Source organism: Miscanthus floridulus, chromosome 2 (assembly GCF_019320115.1).
Source record: "Miscanthus floridulus cultivar M001 chromosome 2, ASM1932011v1, whole genome shotgun sequence".
Taxonomy (NCBI): Eukaryota; Viridiplantae; Streptophyta; class Magnoliopsida; order Poales; family Poaceae; genus Miscanthus; species Miscanthus floridulus.
The window spans coordinates 32,867,882-32,887,530 of record NC_089581.1 but is presented as its reverse complement, the minus strand read 5'-3'; the positions used below and the strand labels follow the sequence as shown (position 1 = coordinate 32,887,530).

Here is a 19,649-nt window from a genome sequence, read left to right as displayed (position 1 = left end):
CTTTTGGACATGCTTTATTCAAACCGGTATAGTCTACACACATCCTCCATTTCCCATTTTTCTTCCTAACTAACACGGGGTTGGCCAACCACTCTGGGTGGGACACTTCCTTGATGAACCTGGCCGCCAAGAGTTTCTGCACCTCCTCGCCGATGGCCCTATGCTTTTCCTCGTCGAATCAGCGCAGGCGTTGCTTCACCGGTCTAGAGCCGGCCTGGATGTCCAAGGCATGCTCGGCGACCTCCCTCGGTATGCCCGGCATGTCCGAGGGACTCCATGCGAACATGTCGGCATTCGCACGGAGGAAGTCGACGAGCACGGCCTCCTATTTGATGTCGAGTGTGGCGCTGATCCTCAGTGCCCGGTCATCGGGGCAGGCAGGGTCGACCAGGACGAGCTTAATGGCCTCCGCGGGCTCAAACGCCCATGCGCGACGCTTGGAGTCAGGCGCCTCGCCACTGAGTTGATCGAGGTTGGCGATGAGGGTCTCGGCCTCGGCGAGAGCCTCAGCGTACTCGATGCACTCGACGTCGCAGTCGTATGCATGTTCGTACGTGGATTCAATCGTGATGATACCGCTGGGGCCTGGCATCTTGAGCTTGAGGTAGGTATAGTTGGGGACTGCCATAAACTTGGCATAGCACGGCCGCCCTAGGATGGCGTGGTAGGTTCCCCTGAACCCGACCACTTCGAAGGTAAGAACCTCCTTGCGGTAGTTGGAGGGGGTGCCGAAGCAGACGGGAAGGTCGATGCGCCCGAGGGGTCGCGTGTGTTTCCCTGGCACGATGCCGTGGAAAGGTGCGGCATCGCCTCGGAGCCTCGACTGGTCGATCTCCAAGAGCTCCAGGGTATTGGCGTAGAGGATATTGAGGCCGCTGCCTCCGTCCATCAACACCTTGGTGAGTCGAGTGTTGTCGATGATCGGGTCGACTACAAGTGGGTACTACCCGGGATTCGGAACATGGTTGGGGTGGTCATCTCGATCAAAGGTGATCACCTCCCGAGACTAGTCGAGGTACCAGGGAGTGGCCACCCTGACCGAGAAGACCTCTCGGCGTTCCCTCTTTTCGCTGTCGCGCCGTAAGGCACACCGAGGGTCCGCCGAAGATCATGAAGGTGTTGTGTACCTCAGGGAACCCATCGTCCTTGTCGTCGTCCCGGTCACCGGCGCCCTTCTACTTGGGGTCATCGTCGGGGAGCTCGAGACTGGCGTAGTAACATCGCAGCATGGAGCAATCCTCGAGGGCGTGCTTTACCGGGCCTTGGTGGTAAGGGCAGGGTTTCTTAAGCATGTCATCGAAAGGTCTGGGGCCCCTAGGGCCTCAGGGATTCTTGCATTCTGCGACCGCGACCAGATCGGCCTCGAGGACAGCCCGCTCCCCCTGGCGATCCTTCTTCTTTCTTTTGGGGAGGCGGGGAACCGAGGCCTCGGGGGCCTCATCCCTCCGCTTCCCCTTGGCATCGTCCGTGGGGAAGATGGCCCCTACAGCCTCCTCGCCTGAGGCGAAGTTGGTGGTGATGTCGAGGAGCGCGGCGGTCGAGCACGGCATGTTCTGGCCTAATTCTCGGACCAAGTCTCGGTAGGTGGTGCCAGAGAGAAAAGCCTGGATGATCTCTGAGTCACCGACGCTGGGCAACTTGGTACACTGTTTAGAGAAGCGTCGGATGAAGTCTCGGAGAGACTCGTCTAGTTTCTGGCGACAGCTCTTAAGGTCCCAGGAGTTTCCAGGGCGCACGTATGTGCCCTGGAAATTCTCGATGAAGATCTGAACCAAGTCACGCCAATCGTGGATCTAAGAGGGAGGAAGGTGCTCAAGCCAGGCTCGCGCCGAGTCTGACAAGAGCAGGGGGGGGTTGCGGATGATGAGCAGGTCATCGTCCGCGCCGCCTAGCTGACAAGCCAGGCGGTAATCAGCGAGCCAGAGCTCGGGGTTGGTCTCACCGCTATACTTTGTGAGGTTGGCTGGCTGGCGAAACCGAGTTGGAAACTGAGCGTTGCAGATGGCTCTGCTGAAGACTCGGGGGCCAGGTGGTTCAGGAGAAGGACTGCGGTCTTCCTCACTGTCATAACGGCCGCCCCGATGTGGATGGTAGCCTCGAGCGGGCCCCTCATTGTCGTGGCGTCGTCGTCGGCTGACCATCTCATGGTCACCCTGCGCCTCACGTCGGTTATCGAGGCGGTCGTGGACCGGGGGGACCCTATTGATTGCCGGCACCCGAGCGGGCTCGGGACGAACCGCGGCCTCCCTATTCTGTCAGTGTGGTGCTGAGGGGAGGTCCGAGGCGGCTCCGCGCCACCGAGAGGCGGAACTCTCTGCCTGTTGCACCGCGGCGGTCTCGAGGAGATCCCAGAGCTCACCGCGGACCCGTCGTCCTTCCGTGGTGGAGGGCTCGGGCATCGCGCACACTAGCATCGCCGCAGCCACGACATTCTGGCTAGCGCGATTGAAGATTGGGGGACGATCGTCCCCTTCATCGTCGTTGATGCGGCGGTGCACGTCGCGAGCCCGTCACCGGGCTCCTCCGCCGTCACCGTGGCCTTGCTGCTCCTGCTCAAGAGTGGTTTGGAGCTATTGCAGAAGGAGTTGATCTTGCTCAACCTTGGCCTGAAGCTCACGGAGTTGTTCCAGGTCCGGGCGTCGAAATTGTCCGAGGGCAAGGTTCTCGTTCCGTGCCGCCGGTGGAACAATGCGTGAAGGCGTAGCATGGTTTCCCATTCCCTGATGAAGCAGAGTGCGGTTGTCTATCCCCTCGTGCTCGTCGCCCGTGCTAGGCATCCCAAGTCCGACGTGGAAGCACTCACGAGTGAGATCGTAAGGACCTTCATCGTCGGAATCAGAATAGCCAAAGCAATAGTCACTTACGGCCAAGAAGTGGCGCATGGTTTCGCGGTCGTGGAGGTCGGAGAAATCCGCTCCGGCCCATGCCTCGTCCTCCTCCGAGGAGTCAGCGTGGGTGTGGGTCGACGCGGTGGTGTCGAAGTTGAGAGCGAAGCGCTGGCGGCGCTCCAAGAGATCCGCGTGAGCGGAAGCATAGGCATAAGCATAAGAGGCGGTGGCATTTCTCAACCCGAAGGGGTATGGAGATAGTGTCGTTGCCGGGCTCTACTCCACCGGAGTTGGCTCCTCAGGGAGTGGTGGAGCAGAGCTTGGTGTCGGGGTGTCGCCGGGTGCCACCGGCGTTTTTCCCTTGTCCCTGCTCAGGCTAGACAGGTCCCCAACCAGGGACCTTGCGCCAACAGCTGGTCGTGGGATACCATCGGAGAGCGGCGAATCGCCCTGGGTTCGCATGGCATCGGGGTGATCCTGCTCGCGTCGTGCCTGGCGAGCGTGGCGAGAGCGGCCGCCCGGGCGCCGCCTGCGCCTGGGCTGCTGGTGCGTGGCGTCGTCGTCGACAAGCGGGGTTCGGGGCGTGAGGAGTACCATGTCGTACTCGTGCCCTAGAGACATGAACTCTAGGTTCCCAAACCAGACCACCGTGCCGAGACGCAGTGGTCGTACGGGGTCTGCCATCCGGAATTTGTTGGGATGACGAAGCTGACACGCAGAGACCCCTACCTGGCGCGCCAACTGTCGGTGTTTTGGACCGGGGGATCCTCAACCAACTAGTGAATTTGTGCTACGTGTTCCCAATCCCGGATGGTGATGCAAAGAGACACAAGGCTTATACTGGTTCAGGCAATCGGTGCCCTACGTCCAGCCTGAGAGATCGATCTTGTATATCTTGCACCGAAGTGCTTGTAGTAGGGGGTTACAAGCTAGGTGAGAGAGGGAGTTAATCCCAGGTCTCGGCGGGGAGTGATGTGGGCTGCTTGAGACGTTGCTCTCAGGCGGCCAGGAAGTGTGCGCGTTACAGGGTGTTGTTCTTCCTCCGTCCCCCTCCTAAATGGCCCAAGTCCTTTCCTTTTATAGTTGAAGGGAGGACAAGGGCAGTACATGTGCTTACTATACAACATCGTGTGAACAGAGGCGGCGTGTCCGAGCCCTGTAGCCTGTTTCGGTGGCGGCGTGGTCGTCGGAGTGGTCCGTCCTTGGAGCGTTGGGGCGACGTGCTGGTCACGTCCGATCCTGTGCGTCTTGGGAGCTCTAGGGCTGCCTCGGAGCGGGTGTGGCGGTCAGCATGCGGGTCGCTGTGGACTGACTGCGTGCGCGGCCGAGGCTCGGTTGATGCTGAGGCCGAACCGCGGTGGGGGGTCTCAACAGACGTGAATCCCGAGATAGCTGAGACCCTGGCGTAGAGTGCCGAGGCCTGGGGGGAGCGGTCGACCTGGTACACTGGTTCGGGGGTGATGACGATCCGGGCCAGTTCTCCCATGCTGCATTGTCTTCGGGGCGGGAGTTACGGGGCACAGTATAGTGCGGGCGCTGATCGTGGGCAGAGCGCCGGAACACAGTGGCCGGTAATCCCCGCCATGCCCTGTCTCAGCCGGTATGGCGCTGATGCGACTTCTTGTCCCATCGGCCTCTCCGTGGTGTCGAGCCGTCGTCCGGCCGAGATTGCGGGAGTGGTTGACGCATTAATGGGACACGACATGCTGTCGGGAAGACCGGTCGAGGCGGGAGCGACGGGTTGTTGTCAAGCCAGCCTCGAGCGATACGGAGGATAGCAGTCTCATCCGAGGCTGTACGCACGGGGCCTCGGGCGAGTCGGAGATTGGGCTCCTTGCCGAGGCCTCCCGTGAGAGGCCTCGCGCGAGGCGGAGATTGCGTCCGGGCGCCGAGACCTCCCGTGCGAGGCCTCGGGCGAGGCGGAGAGCCGGTGGGCTCGGATGAGGCTGGTGATGAGCCCATGGCTTACCCTCTAGCTTTGTTGTTGATGGGATTTAAGTGACCTTTTTGGTGTACGCTTAGGGTACCCCGTTTTATGGTACCCGATAGTTTGAAATGCCTTTTGCTCCGATTCTTGGCACCAACCATCACGAGCAAACAGTAATTTTTGGGTGTGCGCTTCTACGCCCTGTTCGTTTGTGTTTGGCTGATAAGCCATGGCTGAAAGTATTGTTGGCTGATTTGGTGTGGGAGAAAAATACTGTTAGTTGGCTGAAAAAGTACAGCTTATAAGCCAAACAAGCCCAAATGAACATGGCGATGATTCGAACTCTCTGTCCTTCACAAATGTAGTTGAAAAAACAAAAGTTTGGTTTCAGATAAGATGATTTGAGTTATTTGATAGAACATTGAAGCCATTAAGGTTTCTTGGTGTTCATCAGTCCCCAACTTGTAGTCATGTCTGCCTTGGGGACAGACAACGGAGCACTGATGATTGTGATCCCGTGCTGTGCTCATTGCAGAAGCGGCGGGGTGCACGGACACCACCACGTGCTCCCCGGCCGCGGCCGGGGCGCCGCGCCCGCGCGCTCTATCCACCACTCAAAAAAACGCAACAGGCTCTGCGCTGCCTCCTTCTGGAAATCACGCACGGCCCGCCCCCGCCCCCGCCCCCGCCCCACGACTTCCACCGCAATCGCACGCAAAAATCCCGCTCGCTTCCACCGCGTCCCCGTGCGGCGGTGCCCTGTCGCCCCGTGCCATGGCGCCCGCCTCGCTCCCGCTCTCCGTCTCGTGCGCGCCCGGATCCTCGCGCCCGCTGGCCGCCAGCCCCGGCCCCAGCGTCGCCGCCGCCGCCTCCTCCCAACTTCCCGCGTCGTCGCGGAGCAGCGAGCGCAGGAGAGTGACAGGCCTCGCGCTCGCCGCGGTCCCGGGTGTCGGCGGTAGGAAAGGCGGCGGCAGGTGGAGAACAGGCATATCGTCCTTCTCCTTCCTGCCGCCGTTCTTCACAGGGAATAAGGGGGAGAAGGACGCTGAGAAGGCGGTGAGGCTCAAGCAGGAGCTCCTCGACGCCATCGCGCCGCTGGAGCGTGGCGCCGAGGCCACGCCCGAGGACAAGGAGCGCGTCGAGCAGGTGAGGACGAAGAAACTAGTAGTTGCGAGGGACGAACCGTGCATTGGTTGATAGTAGAGCTTACTCGCGAGTTTTTTTTTTTTTTTTTTTTTTTTTTTTTTTTTTTTTTTTTTGCTTCAGATTGTTCAGCAGCTGGAGGCGGTGAACCAGGTGAAGGAGCCGCTCAAGTCCGATCTCCTCAACGGCAAATGGGAGCTTCTCTATACCACCTCCACAAGTATACTGCAACCACAGGTTCATTTCCTTTTTGCCTCAGCAATGTACAGGTTCTGATAAGTTCTTTTCTTTGAAAGATAGGTTCTGATAAGTTCAAAGGTTGCGTGCTTTATTGTTTCATAGTGGTAAATTGGTGCTTATCAGAACCTGTACATTGGCACCCTAAAAATCTTAAAGATCGCGTGCTTTATTGTTTCCTAGTGGTAAATTGGTAATAGGGCGGTAATCTTCACGTTTGCAGAATTTATTAAATTCGAAATTAAATTCGAGGGAAAAAAAAGAAGTTCAGTTCATAGTTTATATCTTTTCGACCTTCCTGGCATGCTGCTGCTGAAGAAAATAGTTAGAATTCTTTTTACAGGAATGTCAAATTCTACTCACTTTCTACTGCAGAGGCCAAAGTATCTGAGGCCGTTTGGGAAGATTTACCAAGCAATTAACGCCGACACTTTGAGAGCCCAAAATATGGAAACGTATCCTTACTTTAATCAGGTAATTTTCGCTAGAACTTGTTGCGGTGTACTTTTGGCTTTTTTCCCCCCTTCGGCATTCTTCAATCCCTTTCTTTGTTATGAAGCAAAGAGTTCTCATCTGGGAACGACACGCTGTACCTTATGTGTGGCATGTAGCTGAGATCTTTCTGATGTGTTATGGGCAAGCGGTTTTGGGAAGTAGGACACTGGCTTGTGCTCTGGATAAAGGAGCGTGTGAGCTGAAGCTTTTTTTTTTTGATGGAAAAGGCAGGAGCTCTGCTGCTCAATTAAGTAGGAAAAAAGAGGTTTATGTACAATGGCACCCAAGGTGCCAAACGCATGTTAGCTGAAGCATTGATCACAGTAGTGAAGCCTTGACTTCATTTTAATGACATGTTCATTTCCATGTTGGAACCTTCTTCTAGTGTCAGTTTGCAACTATATAACTCTATACTGTTTTGCTGCTTTTGAAGTTATTATGTTGCATTTTCCTTTGAACAGCTGCTATACTACATGTAATGCTCTAGGCTTTTGCCTGCAAATATATTCCTAACGGCATACTCGATATTGTTGCTGGTTTTGTATTACTTGTGTTGGTTGGTCCTCTGAAGCATGTTGCTGCCTTGATTAACCTATGTTTTGTCTTTTCAGGTTACTGCCAACTTGGTACCTCTGAATCCTAGAAGAGTGGCAGTTAAATTTGATTACTTCAAGATATTTAGTTTGGTAAGACGTATTATCCTCCAAGTATTACTTTGGATGTTACTTGCGTTAAAAAAAATAGTTTGGGTGTTACACTAATAGTCTATAATTCATGTTGTCTAGTTTGTGCTTGAACTGGTTACCTTTTGTTTGAGTTTTACCAAAGTAATTCACTGCTGAGTAGTGAACAGATAGGCATGCTGGTATACCATGATCTCAACATGTATAAACTTATGTCCTGATGTAATCCTTCACTTCCCTTGCTAGATTTGTTTACTTTTCCTGTTCATACTCATTATGGATGTTCTCTCTCCTCAGAAACTTTTTGCCCACAGCATAGTCGATTTTTAGGTAGCAAAAGGTGAGCTAATGTTATTTTAGTTTCTCTATGATTAGATCCCGATCAAAGCACCCGGAAGTGGTAAAGGTGAACTTGAAATTACTTATCTTGATGAAGAGCTCAGGTAGCATATTTATCCCTCCGAAAGGTTTCTGATGGACGCACTTTTAATTATTTCATTGCCTCATCTCATATATTCTCCTCCATCATGAGTTTTGCTCTCTCGTTGAACTACTAAAGCTGGAAAATTCTTTTGTTCTATACCTATAAGCTTAACTAAGGCCTCTGTTGAGCAATGGTTGGGCCTTGGGGATACCATTTGCTATTGTTGTAAGAAACCACCTTGCTTGCAGGGTTTCGAGAGGCGACAAGGGAAACTTGTTCGTACTGAAGATGGTCGACTCAACATACAGGGTTCCATTATAATAATGTTATGATAACATTTAGGTGTCTGCTATCTGTAACATTCTTCTTCCTCGCCTGAAGACTGAGGTAGTGTAAGACGTGTAAATATCAATATTCCATTTGAAAGATAGGAAGTTTTTGGAAGCTGTACATTTTGTGAGAAACCGGTAAGACTTCCGTGTCGAAAATGAGGCCCAAGATTTAAGCATAGATGATAGAGAACATATCGTGTGAAGACTAACACACATCGATGTATAGAAAATGCAATGATAATCCATTTTGATCCAACTTCTACATCGTCACTCAGAAATATCAGTAGCTGCTTTTGGATTCTCATAAAATGTGGCACTCTGACAGTGCATTGGTGCTCCTTGTGCCATGTGAAAGATGTCCAACTCGAGTAGTTAAAGATGAATGCTGGGTATAAGGGAGTTTATGGAGTTCAACTTACCACATGGTATACAATTAAATTCAAAATCCTATTCGTTATACAACAAATTAAGGCATATTTTGTGTCAGCATATGATCATTTCACAACAGTGCTAATTCTTTGCCTACAAAGTCAACACAATGCTTATCGTCCCTTAAAATATGATCTCAACAGTAGAAGGATATTTTCAATATATTCTTCTCCATCATGGTTGGCCTGCAGTTATGAAAATTACTCATCATGTCCATGTCTGGAGGATAGCCTAAAAGAAACTTCAGCCCTTGCTTCCTCTAGCTTGCCAAAGAGCTCCTTCATGAACTGGGATTTTGTGCCATGTGTTACTTTAAGTATATCTGCTGCCCTGGTTAAAGATTTCCTCTGTGCACTCAAGCAACCTACAACAGGGGAAAAACTAGGTGTAATGTAGTCATGTAACTCTAAATAATGAACAGGACTGTTTAATGCTGTGAAGGATTTACTAGGATTTTTTAAAAGGAAACTAGTATAGAACACGGAATAAAAAGGACTGATTCTGAACTTCTCTTTATGAAAGATCACAGCTAGACTTTTCTTAGAGCATCTCCAAGACACTCTCTACACGTCTCTTTATCACAAAATTTAGAAAACAAACCAAAAAAAATTCTCCAATAGATAGACTTCTCTAAACCACTCTCCATCTTTCCACTCTCCAAAACCACCCTTCTCACTCTCCACTTTTGAAGAGGCTACATGGCTTCCTAAATGCAATATATGGTAAAAAGGGCGTACCCAGTGCAGAGAGCTCCCGCTCTGTGTGGGGTCTGGGGAAGGGTATTAGTGGCAAGCCTTACCCTCGCCTGTGCAATGCGAGGAGACCGCGACTCGAACCCGGGACCTTCCGGTCACAGGCGGTAAGACTCTACCTGGTAGTTTTCTTGTTTTTTTCATGCAAGGAAAAATATGATAAGCTATTGGAGTATAGAGAACAAAAATTGGAGAGTCCGTTGGAGACAAGAGAGATATACAAAGAGAATATTCATTGAATGACTCACAAAATGTTAGATATAGAGATTGAAATTTACAGAGGCTCTTGGAGTTGCTCTTAGACCCTATACTATCGGTGTCAAACCCAAGATCAACTTTTGTCAAAATCAACACCAGCTATTTTAGTAAAGCATAAGACATTAATAGCAAACATTTATACTGGATAAGGAACACACTCATATGATTGCCGTCCTTGTGTGAGGTAAATAGGTAAGGGCTAATAGTCCATACCATTCAAGCTTTCCACAAGTATAGAATTGCAATCCAATCATCGGATGAAAAGGTGGATAAACTCCTGATGGATGGATAAAAACATTAGTGAACATTGAGCTTTGTTGGAAGTAAAAAACATGTGTGAAAAAAACAGGATTTAAAACAGAGCACTACCAAATGTGATCAAATAGTAAGTGGGTATAACAGGGAAACAGCCTTTTATGGAACAATATCATGTTTGATTTCTTACTGATGAGCAAAATATTTCTAGTGTTAACATCAGACATCAGGATCTGATTAGGTAGATAAAGTCTCACAAATTATTATATAACATATAAAAGCAGAAACAGAAAAGTTACTGTGCGAAATGTTCTCCAACTGAAACAGAATTTGCTCAAATAATAATATAAAACAGCCTTACTTTCATAAACAGGAATTGTCAATCTGCAGGATGCCAATGCAGTCCGCCAATCTTGTAATTCCATATATATCTGCGCCAATAATAGGTATTAGCAAGATAGTAGAACGTAACTGAAAATTTGAATGGATGGTTATGGTGGTATTCATGGTCCCTATTCCATAAAATACTCTGGACTAAGAACCTATCTTGTTAGAACAAATTTTACAAAGAAGGTATAGCTCAGTCAAGTCAGCTTGATTTCCATCCAATCACTAAATGGTCATATTATACGAGCTAGAAATTTACCTTCAGGAGTGTTTCACACGTGTGCAGCAAAGTGGTTGAGAAAGCATGGTACAGATTCCGCTCTAATTGTTCGATTATCTTATAAACAAAACCTGCTTCAGCCTTATCTATATCCCTCATTAAGATGATATATGTATTAGGTACAACAAATAGAGACAATGATTTTGATCAGATGTGAGAGTTCTTTTTGTTTCGCAGACACTTAATCATAGACAAGGATACTTCCTGATGAAAGAAATGAAGATGCTTTATCCGATAACTGTAGTATTTCGCTTCTCATCTTTTTTATCTCTTCCTCGTCTCTAGAAACACTACATTTTTGGCATGTATAATCCTTTTTACCTATAGAGTCAGATAGACACAAAATATAAGATTAATGACCGATTAAACAAAATGAGTTCTCCAATTTCAACGTAATATATGTTTGGTTGATCCAACAATTTTGAACTTCTTCTCCACAACCATTCAATGAGTATTTTTCGTCTTATTGGCAACCAACCTGAGTCTGGCAGTAGAAAGCCATCACATGCTTGGTTCTTGCACCTGAACCCCTCAAGTAGAGCATCCTCCTCAGAACCCTGCATTGAGAAATTGTATAAAATATACAATTTGATGGTCAAGAATTGGTCAATTTGTCATGGAAGAGGTTTAAAAAAATAATGGACAGGAAAAAAGGGGGAAAAACCTTGACACAACGTGGACATGTGCAGGTGAAGAAGTACTGCTTCAGATCGTTGTGTCTCTTCTTGGTGACTGCTGCAGTCTCAATGTAGCTTATAGATACCTGACAAGTGACGACAGATAGTCAGATACACAACCAACATTAAACAGAAAGATAACAATGGAAAAGAAAAAGATAGAATGAAAGTGTGGCATGCAATTTAAGATTATATGATCAGGACACAAGGTATAGATTCCTTACCTCTTCATCTTTGCCTATCGGTTGCAATGCACAAACATATGCTGTGCGACCATCAAATATCAAAACTGCATTTGGTACACAACTGAATATACCAAAAAGAATGGGTGAATAGAGAAGGTAACGATCTATTAATTGCTCTAATCTAGTAAAGATAATAGATAAACGAACATATAGCTAATAGCTTAGCATACGACCTGTGGTTAATAATAGATATGACAGGGTACAGTCCAGTCCCAAGAGGCCTAAGTTCAGGGTCACATATGGTATGCGCATTGCAGGCAAACTGCATATGTGCGAGAGACAATCAATAATTCAAGCTTAATTCATCAACAAACATCATTGGACCTGCAAATTAATCCTAACATCTATGCCAAAGTACTATATGATCTGAATTTAAAAAAAAGCACTATATGATCCACAGTGGCAATATTTCCACCATTTCGAAAATATGCAGCAGTGGCAATATTTCCCCACAATTTTGAAATTTTAACTGTCCAGAGAAAAACTGGAAAAAGTGGTAATAATTTATCATCTCAGTGGCATAAAGGATCACCACTCACCTGGATATGAAAATAAATCTAACGGCACATATATCATAAGGGTTGTTGTACAGAAGGGGTGATACATACAGAATATGACCATGATCTAGGATGAGCAACACCATACTTTCCTAAAAGCACTTTGATAGAATAGTCCTGACAACTGCTTGAATATAAGGAGGATTATAAATTAGTACAACCTACTCATATTTTTCTGAAGTTTCTTGGTTTTAGCTTCCTGGGGTACTCCATACAAAGATACTACTCTACTAAAATAAAGCTACAAGGTGTCAGTGGACACTTGCATTCTCCAGTCTATATTTCCAAAGTGTTAGAACTAAAACAGCCATATCCAAATAGGTTCTCAACATCTTTTGGATCATTGATCTCAAATACTTTTTTTTGCATTCTAAACAATATATGTTCAATTATGACACCTGAAACCAGCTATGTTCAAAAGATTTCAGTATCTATCTTCTATAGTAGCCAAAATAATGCTATATACCTTAAGTGCAAATACAACATAAACTTATCGTCATGATGATGAAACACTATGATAGGAATTACCTTAGATAAAGTGTGTGCAATTTCCTTAAGGTCAAGCTCAATCAAAGGAACAATCAGGCTCACAAGATTGGCCATCTGAGCATAGAGCACAAGTTGATTTTCATCAACCTTTGATATATCTATTCGTATATGAAGTCAATTCAACATCATTTATCATAATATTTATGTTCATCGCCATGTCAAATGTATCAACACGACAGGATACGAGACTCCAAGGCATCAACCAGATTGTAATTATCTATACTTGAGGATGGAATGACCTGGCAATACAAGTCAACACAATACAGCCGGTTATGTATCATATATACAAAGATATCATTCACAATTTCACATCATGAGCATAGGTTTATTAAGAAATCATAAGCCATCTGATACTGCTATGTAATTATGATGGTCTTTGTGGTAAATAAAGTAGCATCTCTGTAGTCCAGTAGACATTGTAACTAGTATGCAGATCCATTTTCAAGAAACCTGTAAAATGAAATTACTACAGGAGCAACACCACTTACAGTTTGAGCCCAGGCAAGCTAAAAAGGGGGTAAGAACTAAAGAACAAAGCCAGAGGCAAGCTAAAAAGGGGGCAAGGACAAAGCCAGACACTACCTTCTCATTTTGTAGTTTTCTTTTTAGTACCAGCCGCACCATCAACCGAATTGTAGGAGTAAGCATCCTTTTTCTATCCTCTGTAAGCGCTGCCATTGCTCTACACTCGAGCTGATGTAGTTTCCATTCTTCTTTCTGTACTAACAACATGTTAAAAAAAAAGATATCAAAAGCATGATAATTACTAAAGGAATGTTCATGAATAACCACACAAGCATGAGACTGCACAATCAATGGAAATGTAAGTGCTATATAGAGTAGGTTTTGCTAGCACCTGACAGTCACTGCCGCAGTACCAAGTAACTTGACACATAGAGCACTTCCTCAGTTTGCCAGAGGTGAAACAATGATCACAGCTCGATCCAACTAAAATCTTGTTAGGCGTAGAAACGTAAGGTTCCTGATTGAGAACGACATCCCCTGCAGCCACACACCGCAAGATTCTGTCAGCACCAGTGAAGGCCAAGCAAATGAGCAAACACAACGGAGCAGTAAATCATCACACCAATTCAAGGACGTGTCTATGCGTGTCATGGGCTCATGGCACCAGCGTTCACGGCAGGTTCCATTCGCGCATTTCAGCGAGCAGTTCGTGGGCAACAAGCGCCACGCTTCGCGTGTAGTGATAAACCTACGCCATCGGTTCGGGGAGAGAGAGGAAGCGGGTGGTTTCACCTGGGAAGAAGGTACGGGTAGCGATGAGGCCCCTTCCCTTGCCGGGGATGGAGGCGACTGCGAGGCCGCGTCCGGCGAGCTCGCGCTGCAGCAGCTCCAACCACGACGCCATTCTTCCTTCCGCGCAGAGCAAACCAGACGTTTCGTTTCTCGCAAATAAAACAGGCGACTGTTGTTCTGTTGGGCGTTAAGATGGGCCTGCATACGTACGTACTCAACTATAGTCCGGCACGGCCCATACCACAAGCTTCAAGCCTACGAACCGTCCCCCTTTACCCTTTCCCCCCGGACCTCTCTGTGAATTTGTCTTCGTCTTCCTCCATTTCAAATTTTGTGGTTTCCTCCCCATTCCCTCCCCGAGTCCCCGGGCGACCCCCTCCAGGCTCCAGCCGCTCGCTTCGATTCGCTTCAGCTCTGCCTTCCCGTCTCATGGCCACCTCCCAGTCCCAGCCCACGCCTCGCCGCGCCTCCCCAGCCCGCTGCTGACTGCACCGATTCACCCACAGTCGGCCGTCAGGCAACCCTAGCGTCGCCGATCCGCCGCTCCGGCGAGATGCCGGTGGGCCCCACGGCCGTCTCCCCCGTCGCCGTCTATGGAGAACAGGGATAGCTTCCCTCGGCCCCCAGCGCCCTCCTACCCCTCCGGAACCAGAGCCGTCGCGGTCCCTACCGGCGGGGACACGGCCGCCACCAACCTGACGTCGTCGTCGGGCTCGTCCTCGTCTCTCACGCTCTCCCCTCCCCGCTTCCTGCAACAGATTCATGCAGCTGTCAAGCGGCAGAGGCCTTTCGGTGAGTGGATTCGGCTATGGAGCCCTACCCCCTCTGATGTTGTTCCCGTCTAGGGTTCTAGTTTATGTTTGGCGCTTCTCCTAAGTATGTTGATGCATGTTACCTTCTGTATATTTCCGATTTACTGGGTACCCTATAAAAAAATGTCATGCTTGCACCTGATTTCGTGGTTTTGTCACTGTCGTTGAGTTTCTAGGAGCTATATGTGATGTTGTCTCGAGTTGGTATACTGTACTGATCTTATGTCGATGCATGTTACCTTCTGTATATTTCCGATTTACTGGGTACCCTATAAAAAATGTCGTGCTTGCACCTGATTTCGTGATTTTGTCACTGTCGTTGAGGTTCTAGGAACTATCTGTGATGTTGTCTCGAGTTTGTATACTGTATTGATCTTTCTTGTATACTGTATTGTATATCTGTGATGTTGTCTCGAGTTTGTATACTGTATTGATCTTTCTAACTGACCTTGTCCCAGGTCAAATGCAGTCTAAACTTCCAAGAGCAACTAGGGTCCTGGTTTCCGGAGGTGAGCGTGCAACTAAAGTTGGTGCCTGCCCTTCTGTTGCGAAAGACCCTGAACGAAAAGTTACGCAGCCTCAGAGAGGCCTGTTGGGATCCTCTAGGCTGCCAAATGCGACGCCTGATCAAAGCACTCCTAAATTAGGGTCCTCTGCCCCAGATGAGCTGATGTTGACAGCTTCCTCATCAATGCTAAAAAGCACCATTGATACCCATGCACAAAGTGTTGGCCAGAAGAATAATGAGGCTAATCTGTTGATTGATGCGGGGAAGTCAGCTTTGGAAGCTTTGTCATCTCAAATTACATCATGCAATGCATTGATGGGGGAAAATTTCAAGAAAGGACAGCTTGATTTGGATGGTAATCCACAGTTGACGTCACAAAGTAAGAAACCTTTTCTTTCTTTGATACTTTACTGCAAAGATGTGTACATGTTTAGTTATCAGTTTACATTGCAGGTGATAATATAGGCATCACTGTTGATAGTAGAATGGACAGTATGTCGTCTTATCTACATTCTGTTTCATTGACGGCAGGAGATAATTTTCCTGCAAATCAAGGAGCTCAGTATGATCACCAGCAGAACCATCAGGAGCTTGAAATTGTTGGTGCAGAAGTTGATATGGATATCAAATATGATGCGCCTAATTTGTCTCGGAGAGGGATCGATGAGGCTCGTAATCACAATCATGGAGAGCCAATGACTCGATTCTCTGCCATTGGTTCATCTGTCACTGCCATTTCTCTACACTCAGGGCCTACTGTCCAAAGTTCACAAACTCCGCAGGTTAGCAGGTACACTTCACCAGTGCAGATGCCAGAATCTGCTGTAGAATCATCCAAGGGTGTACTGGGCCATGGTTCTCATGCTGGTGCGACTGGTGTCGGTGATTGGAATCCCCACAACCAGCTGGTTCGAAATCTAGGCAATGGTGCCACGGACAAAGCTGTTTCCAGCATTGGCAGATTGCGTTCTGAAGAATTACCTGCAAATGATCAGTCTACATCTGCCAGGGATGGTGGTGCTTCCCGACCAAACAAGGGTGAGAAGGAGCGCCACAAAAAGAATTATGATCCTAATGTTTTCTTTAAGGTGAATGGGAAACTTTATCAGAAACTTGGTAAAATAGGATCTGGAGGTAGCAGTGAAGTTCATAAAGTTATATCATCAGATTGCATAATATATGCCTTGAAAAAGATCAAGCTTAGAGGCCGTGACTACCCTACTGCATATGGGTTTTGTCAAGAAATTGAGTACTTAAATAAGTTGAAAGGAAAGAGCAATATCATTCAGATGATTGATTACGAGGTACCAAGTTCCTAACCTTATCTCCATTTTTTTTTTCTATTTTGGTATCTTTGTCCCACCAAAATAGTGACTGCATTGTCTTCCTCTCCTCGTAGAACTTACTATTGAATTATCATCTTCATTTCCTGCCTCTGTGTAACCAACTTTATGTAAACATTTACAGTTTACTTAGTTTCCATAGGACCATTATTAATGATGATCAATGAATAGAATCAAGGATCTATATTGGTTCTTTTTTCCCTCACACTTTTTATCGAAACACATATGAAACTTCTCCTGCATCATGTAATTTTTTTTATGTTTTGTGTTATTTCTCATTCATTCATATCATAAACTTACCAGACTAACTAGACTCCACTGCTGTTTTCTGGTCCTAGTTGCACACTACTAGATGATGCACATTCACCCATAGGACATCTAGCTGGTAACATCTGTATCATATGTTGTGTTATTTTGAGTTTTTCTTTATACGAGTTATCCAGTTAGTGTGTGTAGTACCCTCTGTTGCCTCCACCTAACGTTATCATGTCTGCAAAATTCTGTGCTTTACTTTCAGTACTTAAAGAACAACAGCTGTTGCTTTTCTATATATAAAATCTTTGGTACAAGCTCCAGTACTATACAATTGCAATGATCGTATTTACAGAAGTTGTCTTATATATACAGGATTGTAAATTGTAGGCCATATATAAAGGGCTGTAAATTGTGTGTGGTGAGTGGTGACAAAGATTTTAACCACATTGCCATATGATTGTAATTTGTCAGCAGCTACTGGCTATCTAAAATACACCTGATGTCAAATTGTTCTTTGTCCTTATTGGTTTCCATAGAATAATTTTACTTATTACACAAATTATCCATTCTATCTCCAGAGTGACATATTCTGATATGCCTATGGATTTTGCATCAACCAGGTCACTGATAAGAGTTTACTTCTAGAAAGTTCCGCGCCACCCAGGGATGGAAGAATTAAGGATGATCACTTTATTTATATGGTCCTGGAGTATGGTGAAATTGACTTGGCCAACATGGTTGCTCTGAAGTGGAAGGAGAGAAACAACTCTAATATGAAAATTGATGAAAATTGGCTACGCTTTTATTGGCAGGTAACCTTCATTTTATCCGAAATAGACTAAATGAGGCATCTGGGTACTGGATAATTAGGCTGCACTGTAGCTAAAGCTGAGATCTCATGCTATAGTGTCCTCAAACCAAAAGTCATATTTTATTTCAATTAAATGAAGTTGTCATATATTATTGTTCCTAGTCATATTAACCCTTCATGGCTTTTTCCATTAGTTTTAATCTTTTAAAGACTGCTGGGTAGGTAGCTAGGTCAATTGTATTTACTGGCCAACTGGTTTCTGGTTCTGCTACTAGTATTTGTTTTATCTATGCTGAGCAAGTTATCTAAGTTCTTCTAGATTTATGCAAAAACTTTGAAAGAAAAGAATTGCACAGAATTAGTTGTTGTATCTTGTTGCCCAATGAGATAATGAACCCTATGTGAACTTAGTGTTTTAGTTGCATACTCTCGTCATTCCATTTCTGTTCACAGCACACAATGTGCATTGACCAAGGAAATACTAGTTTCAAGGAAAAAAACAATGTGAAATAACAATGCCATAATATTACCTATTCTTTTTACCCAAGCATTTAATTAGGGGTAGGTACTAGGTAGTAGAAAAATTGTAATAACTATACCCTTGGCATCTTCAATGGACAAACATTGTGGAATGTTTTTTCCAAATGCCGTTGACAAACATAGCGAAACGAAGGGAGTAATAAGTGATGTGAGCTTTTAGCCTTTTCAGACACCTTTTGATGTTTTTTTTCTTCTTTCGTTTCTACTGTAGCAAATGCTTGAAGCTGTCAGTACAATACATGAGGAACGAATAGTCCACTCGGATTTGAAGCCTGCAAACTTTATGCTTGTGAGGGGCTCTCTTAAACTAATTGACTTTGGCATTGCCAAGGCTATAATGAATGATACAACAAATATTCAACGTGATGCTCAGGTACCATGTTACAGTTATAGCATTTCTTTGTTGGCATCACTTTTATATTAACAATATTACCATTATCTCGAGTTATGTGTGTTGTTTTTTATGAAAGGCTAATTGTGGTTTCTCACTGCACTGAGCAGGTAGGAACTCTGAACTACATGTCACCTGAAGCATTCATGTGCAATGATACAGACTCAGGTGGTAATGTTATCAAGTGCGGGCGCCCCTCTGATATTTGGTCTCTTGGCTGTATACTTTACCAGATGGTGTATGGTAAGACACCATTTGCAGACTACAAGACTTTCTGGGCCAAATATAAAGAAGTCACTGATAGGAACCACAAGATCATGTATGAACCAGTTGACAACCCATGGCTGATTGATTTGATGCAAAGGTGTCTCGCCTGGGACCGAAATGAACGATGGAGGATACCTCAACTTCTCAAGCACCCGTTCCTCAATCCTCTGGTTCCAAAGCATCTACCGCCCTCTGATGATGACCCATGTAGATTGCTCATGGAGAGGATTAGAGTCCACTGGGATAATCCGGTGGTTCAAAAACTCCGTAGTTTAATTGAAGAACTCGATGGGGATCAGTAAAAATGGGTTTTTAACAATCCTGATAGATACTCGATCTAGGGCCTGTGTAGTGGTAGCACTAGTGTTTTAGTTTCTGTATCGGTATCGTTCCTGATTGATAGGGTATCTGTTGTAATTTGTAAATAGAGTGGCGGCATTGGTTGGAGACGTCGGAGCATATTTTGATGGTGCTCTGGCATTCTTTGCTTCCTGGTGTTTGGAGGTTGATGTAACACTTTGTCAGAAATGGCAGCTAGTTAACGTCAGAAGGTATTTTTGTTGTCTGTTCGGTGCAGGACGCATCTCCAGGTGTAAATAAGCTGAAGCAATTAGTAGTTTGTGTTTTACGTTGCGTTCCTTTGTCGATACTCAATGGACAGTGAGAATCGTCCAGCTTTGAACTGCGAATGTGAATCGGGTTTGCACCCCTTCTCCATTTACAAGATTGGATTTTTTCTTTGCTTGTGCACTCCAGAGTCAGCACGTTATGTTTTCGGCAGATATGTTTGTACCCCGTTCGGCGTTGGAGGTTGGCTTCTTGTGCAAGTTCTCCCTTCCACCTGTGCTGCAGTGCAGGTGATCCACAATTCCATGATTTTTTTTAATTTTAACCCCTTTTTAAATATAATTTTAAATCTAATACTGTCGGATTTTTTTAAACTAACACTTAGGCGCGGCCAAATGTCTGTGCCGCGTCATGCATGGTGGCGCGGCAGAGGGCTGACG

The 19,649-nt window shown here is 46.4% G+C and overlaps 3 protein-coding genes and 1 pseudogene across 5 annotated transcripts; 2 read left to right on the top strand and 2 right to left on the bottom strand.

Annotated features, from left to right (window-relative positions):
• Positions 1–325: 325 nt before the first annotated feature.
• Positions 326–889, bottom strand: LOC136540934 (uncharacterized). Its single transcript, XM_066532971.1, has one exon. The coding sequence runs from the start codon at positions 887–889 to the stop codon at positions 326–328; it is 564 nt and encodes a 187-aa protein (XP_066389068.1).
• Positions 890–5,412: 4,523 nt separating this feature from the next.
• Positions 5,413–8,187, top strand: LOC136521225 (probable plastid-lipid-associated protein 4, chloroplastic). Its single transcript, XM_066514933.1, has 6 exons — positions 5,413–5,901; positions 6,022–6,135; positions 6,511–6,609; positions 7,242–7,316; positions 7,689–7,756; positions 7,986–8,187. Exons 1-6 carry the CDS (start codon positions 5,530–5,532, stop codon positions 8,056–8,058), a joined length of 801 nt encoding a protein of 266 aa, XP_066371030.1. The 5' UTR covers positions 5,413–5,529; the 3' UTR covers positions 8,059–8,187.
• A 208-nt stretch (positions 8,188–8,395) lies between these two features.
• LOC136521215 (histone-lysine N-methyltransferase ASHR1-like) lies at positions 8,396–13,847 on the bottom strand (annotated as a pseudogene).
• Positions 13,848–14,292: 445 nt separating this feature from the next.
• Positions 14,293–19,424, top strand: LOC136521195 (serine/threonine-protein kinase MPS1-like). Of its 3 annotated transcripts, none has more exons than XM_066514918.1 (6): positions 14,293–14,507; positions 14,986–15,414; positions 15,567–16,339; positions 17,254–17,445; positions 18,196–18,357; positions 18,486–19,424. In XM_066514918.1, exons 1-6 carry the CDS (start codon positions 14,309–14,311, stop codon positions 18,942–18,944), a joined length of 2,214 nt encoding a protein of 737 aa, XP_066371015.1. In that variant the 5' UTR covers positions 14,293–14,308; the 3' UTR covers positions 18,945–19,424. The 3 variants fall into 3 exon arrangements, with proteins under 3 accessions (XP_066371015.1, XP_066371007.1, XP_066371002.1); XM_066514910.1 differs by having other exon boundaries at positions 15,501–16,339; XM_066514905.1 differs by having other exon boundaries at positions 15,489–16,339.
• The last annotated feature ends 225 nt before the right edge of the window (positions 19,425–19,649 follow it).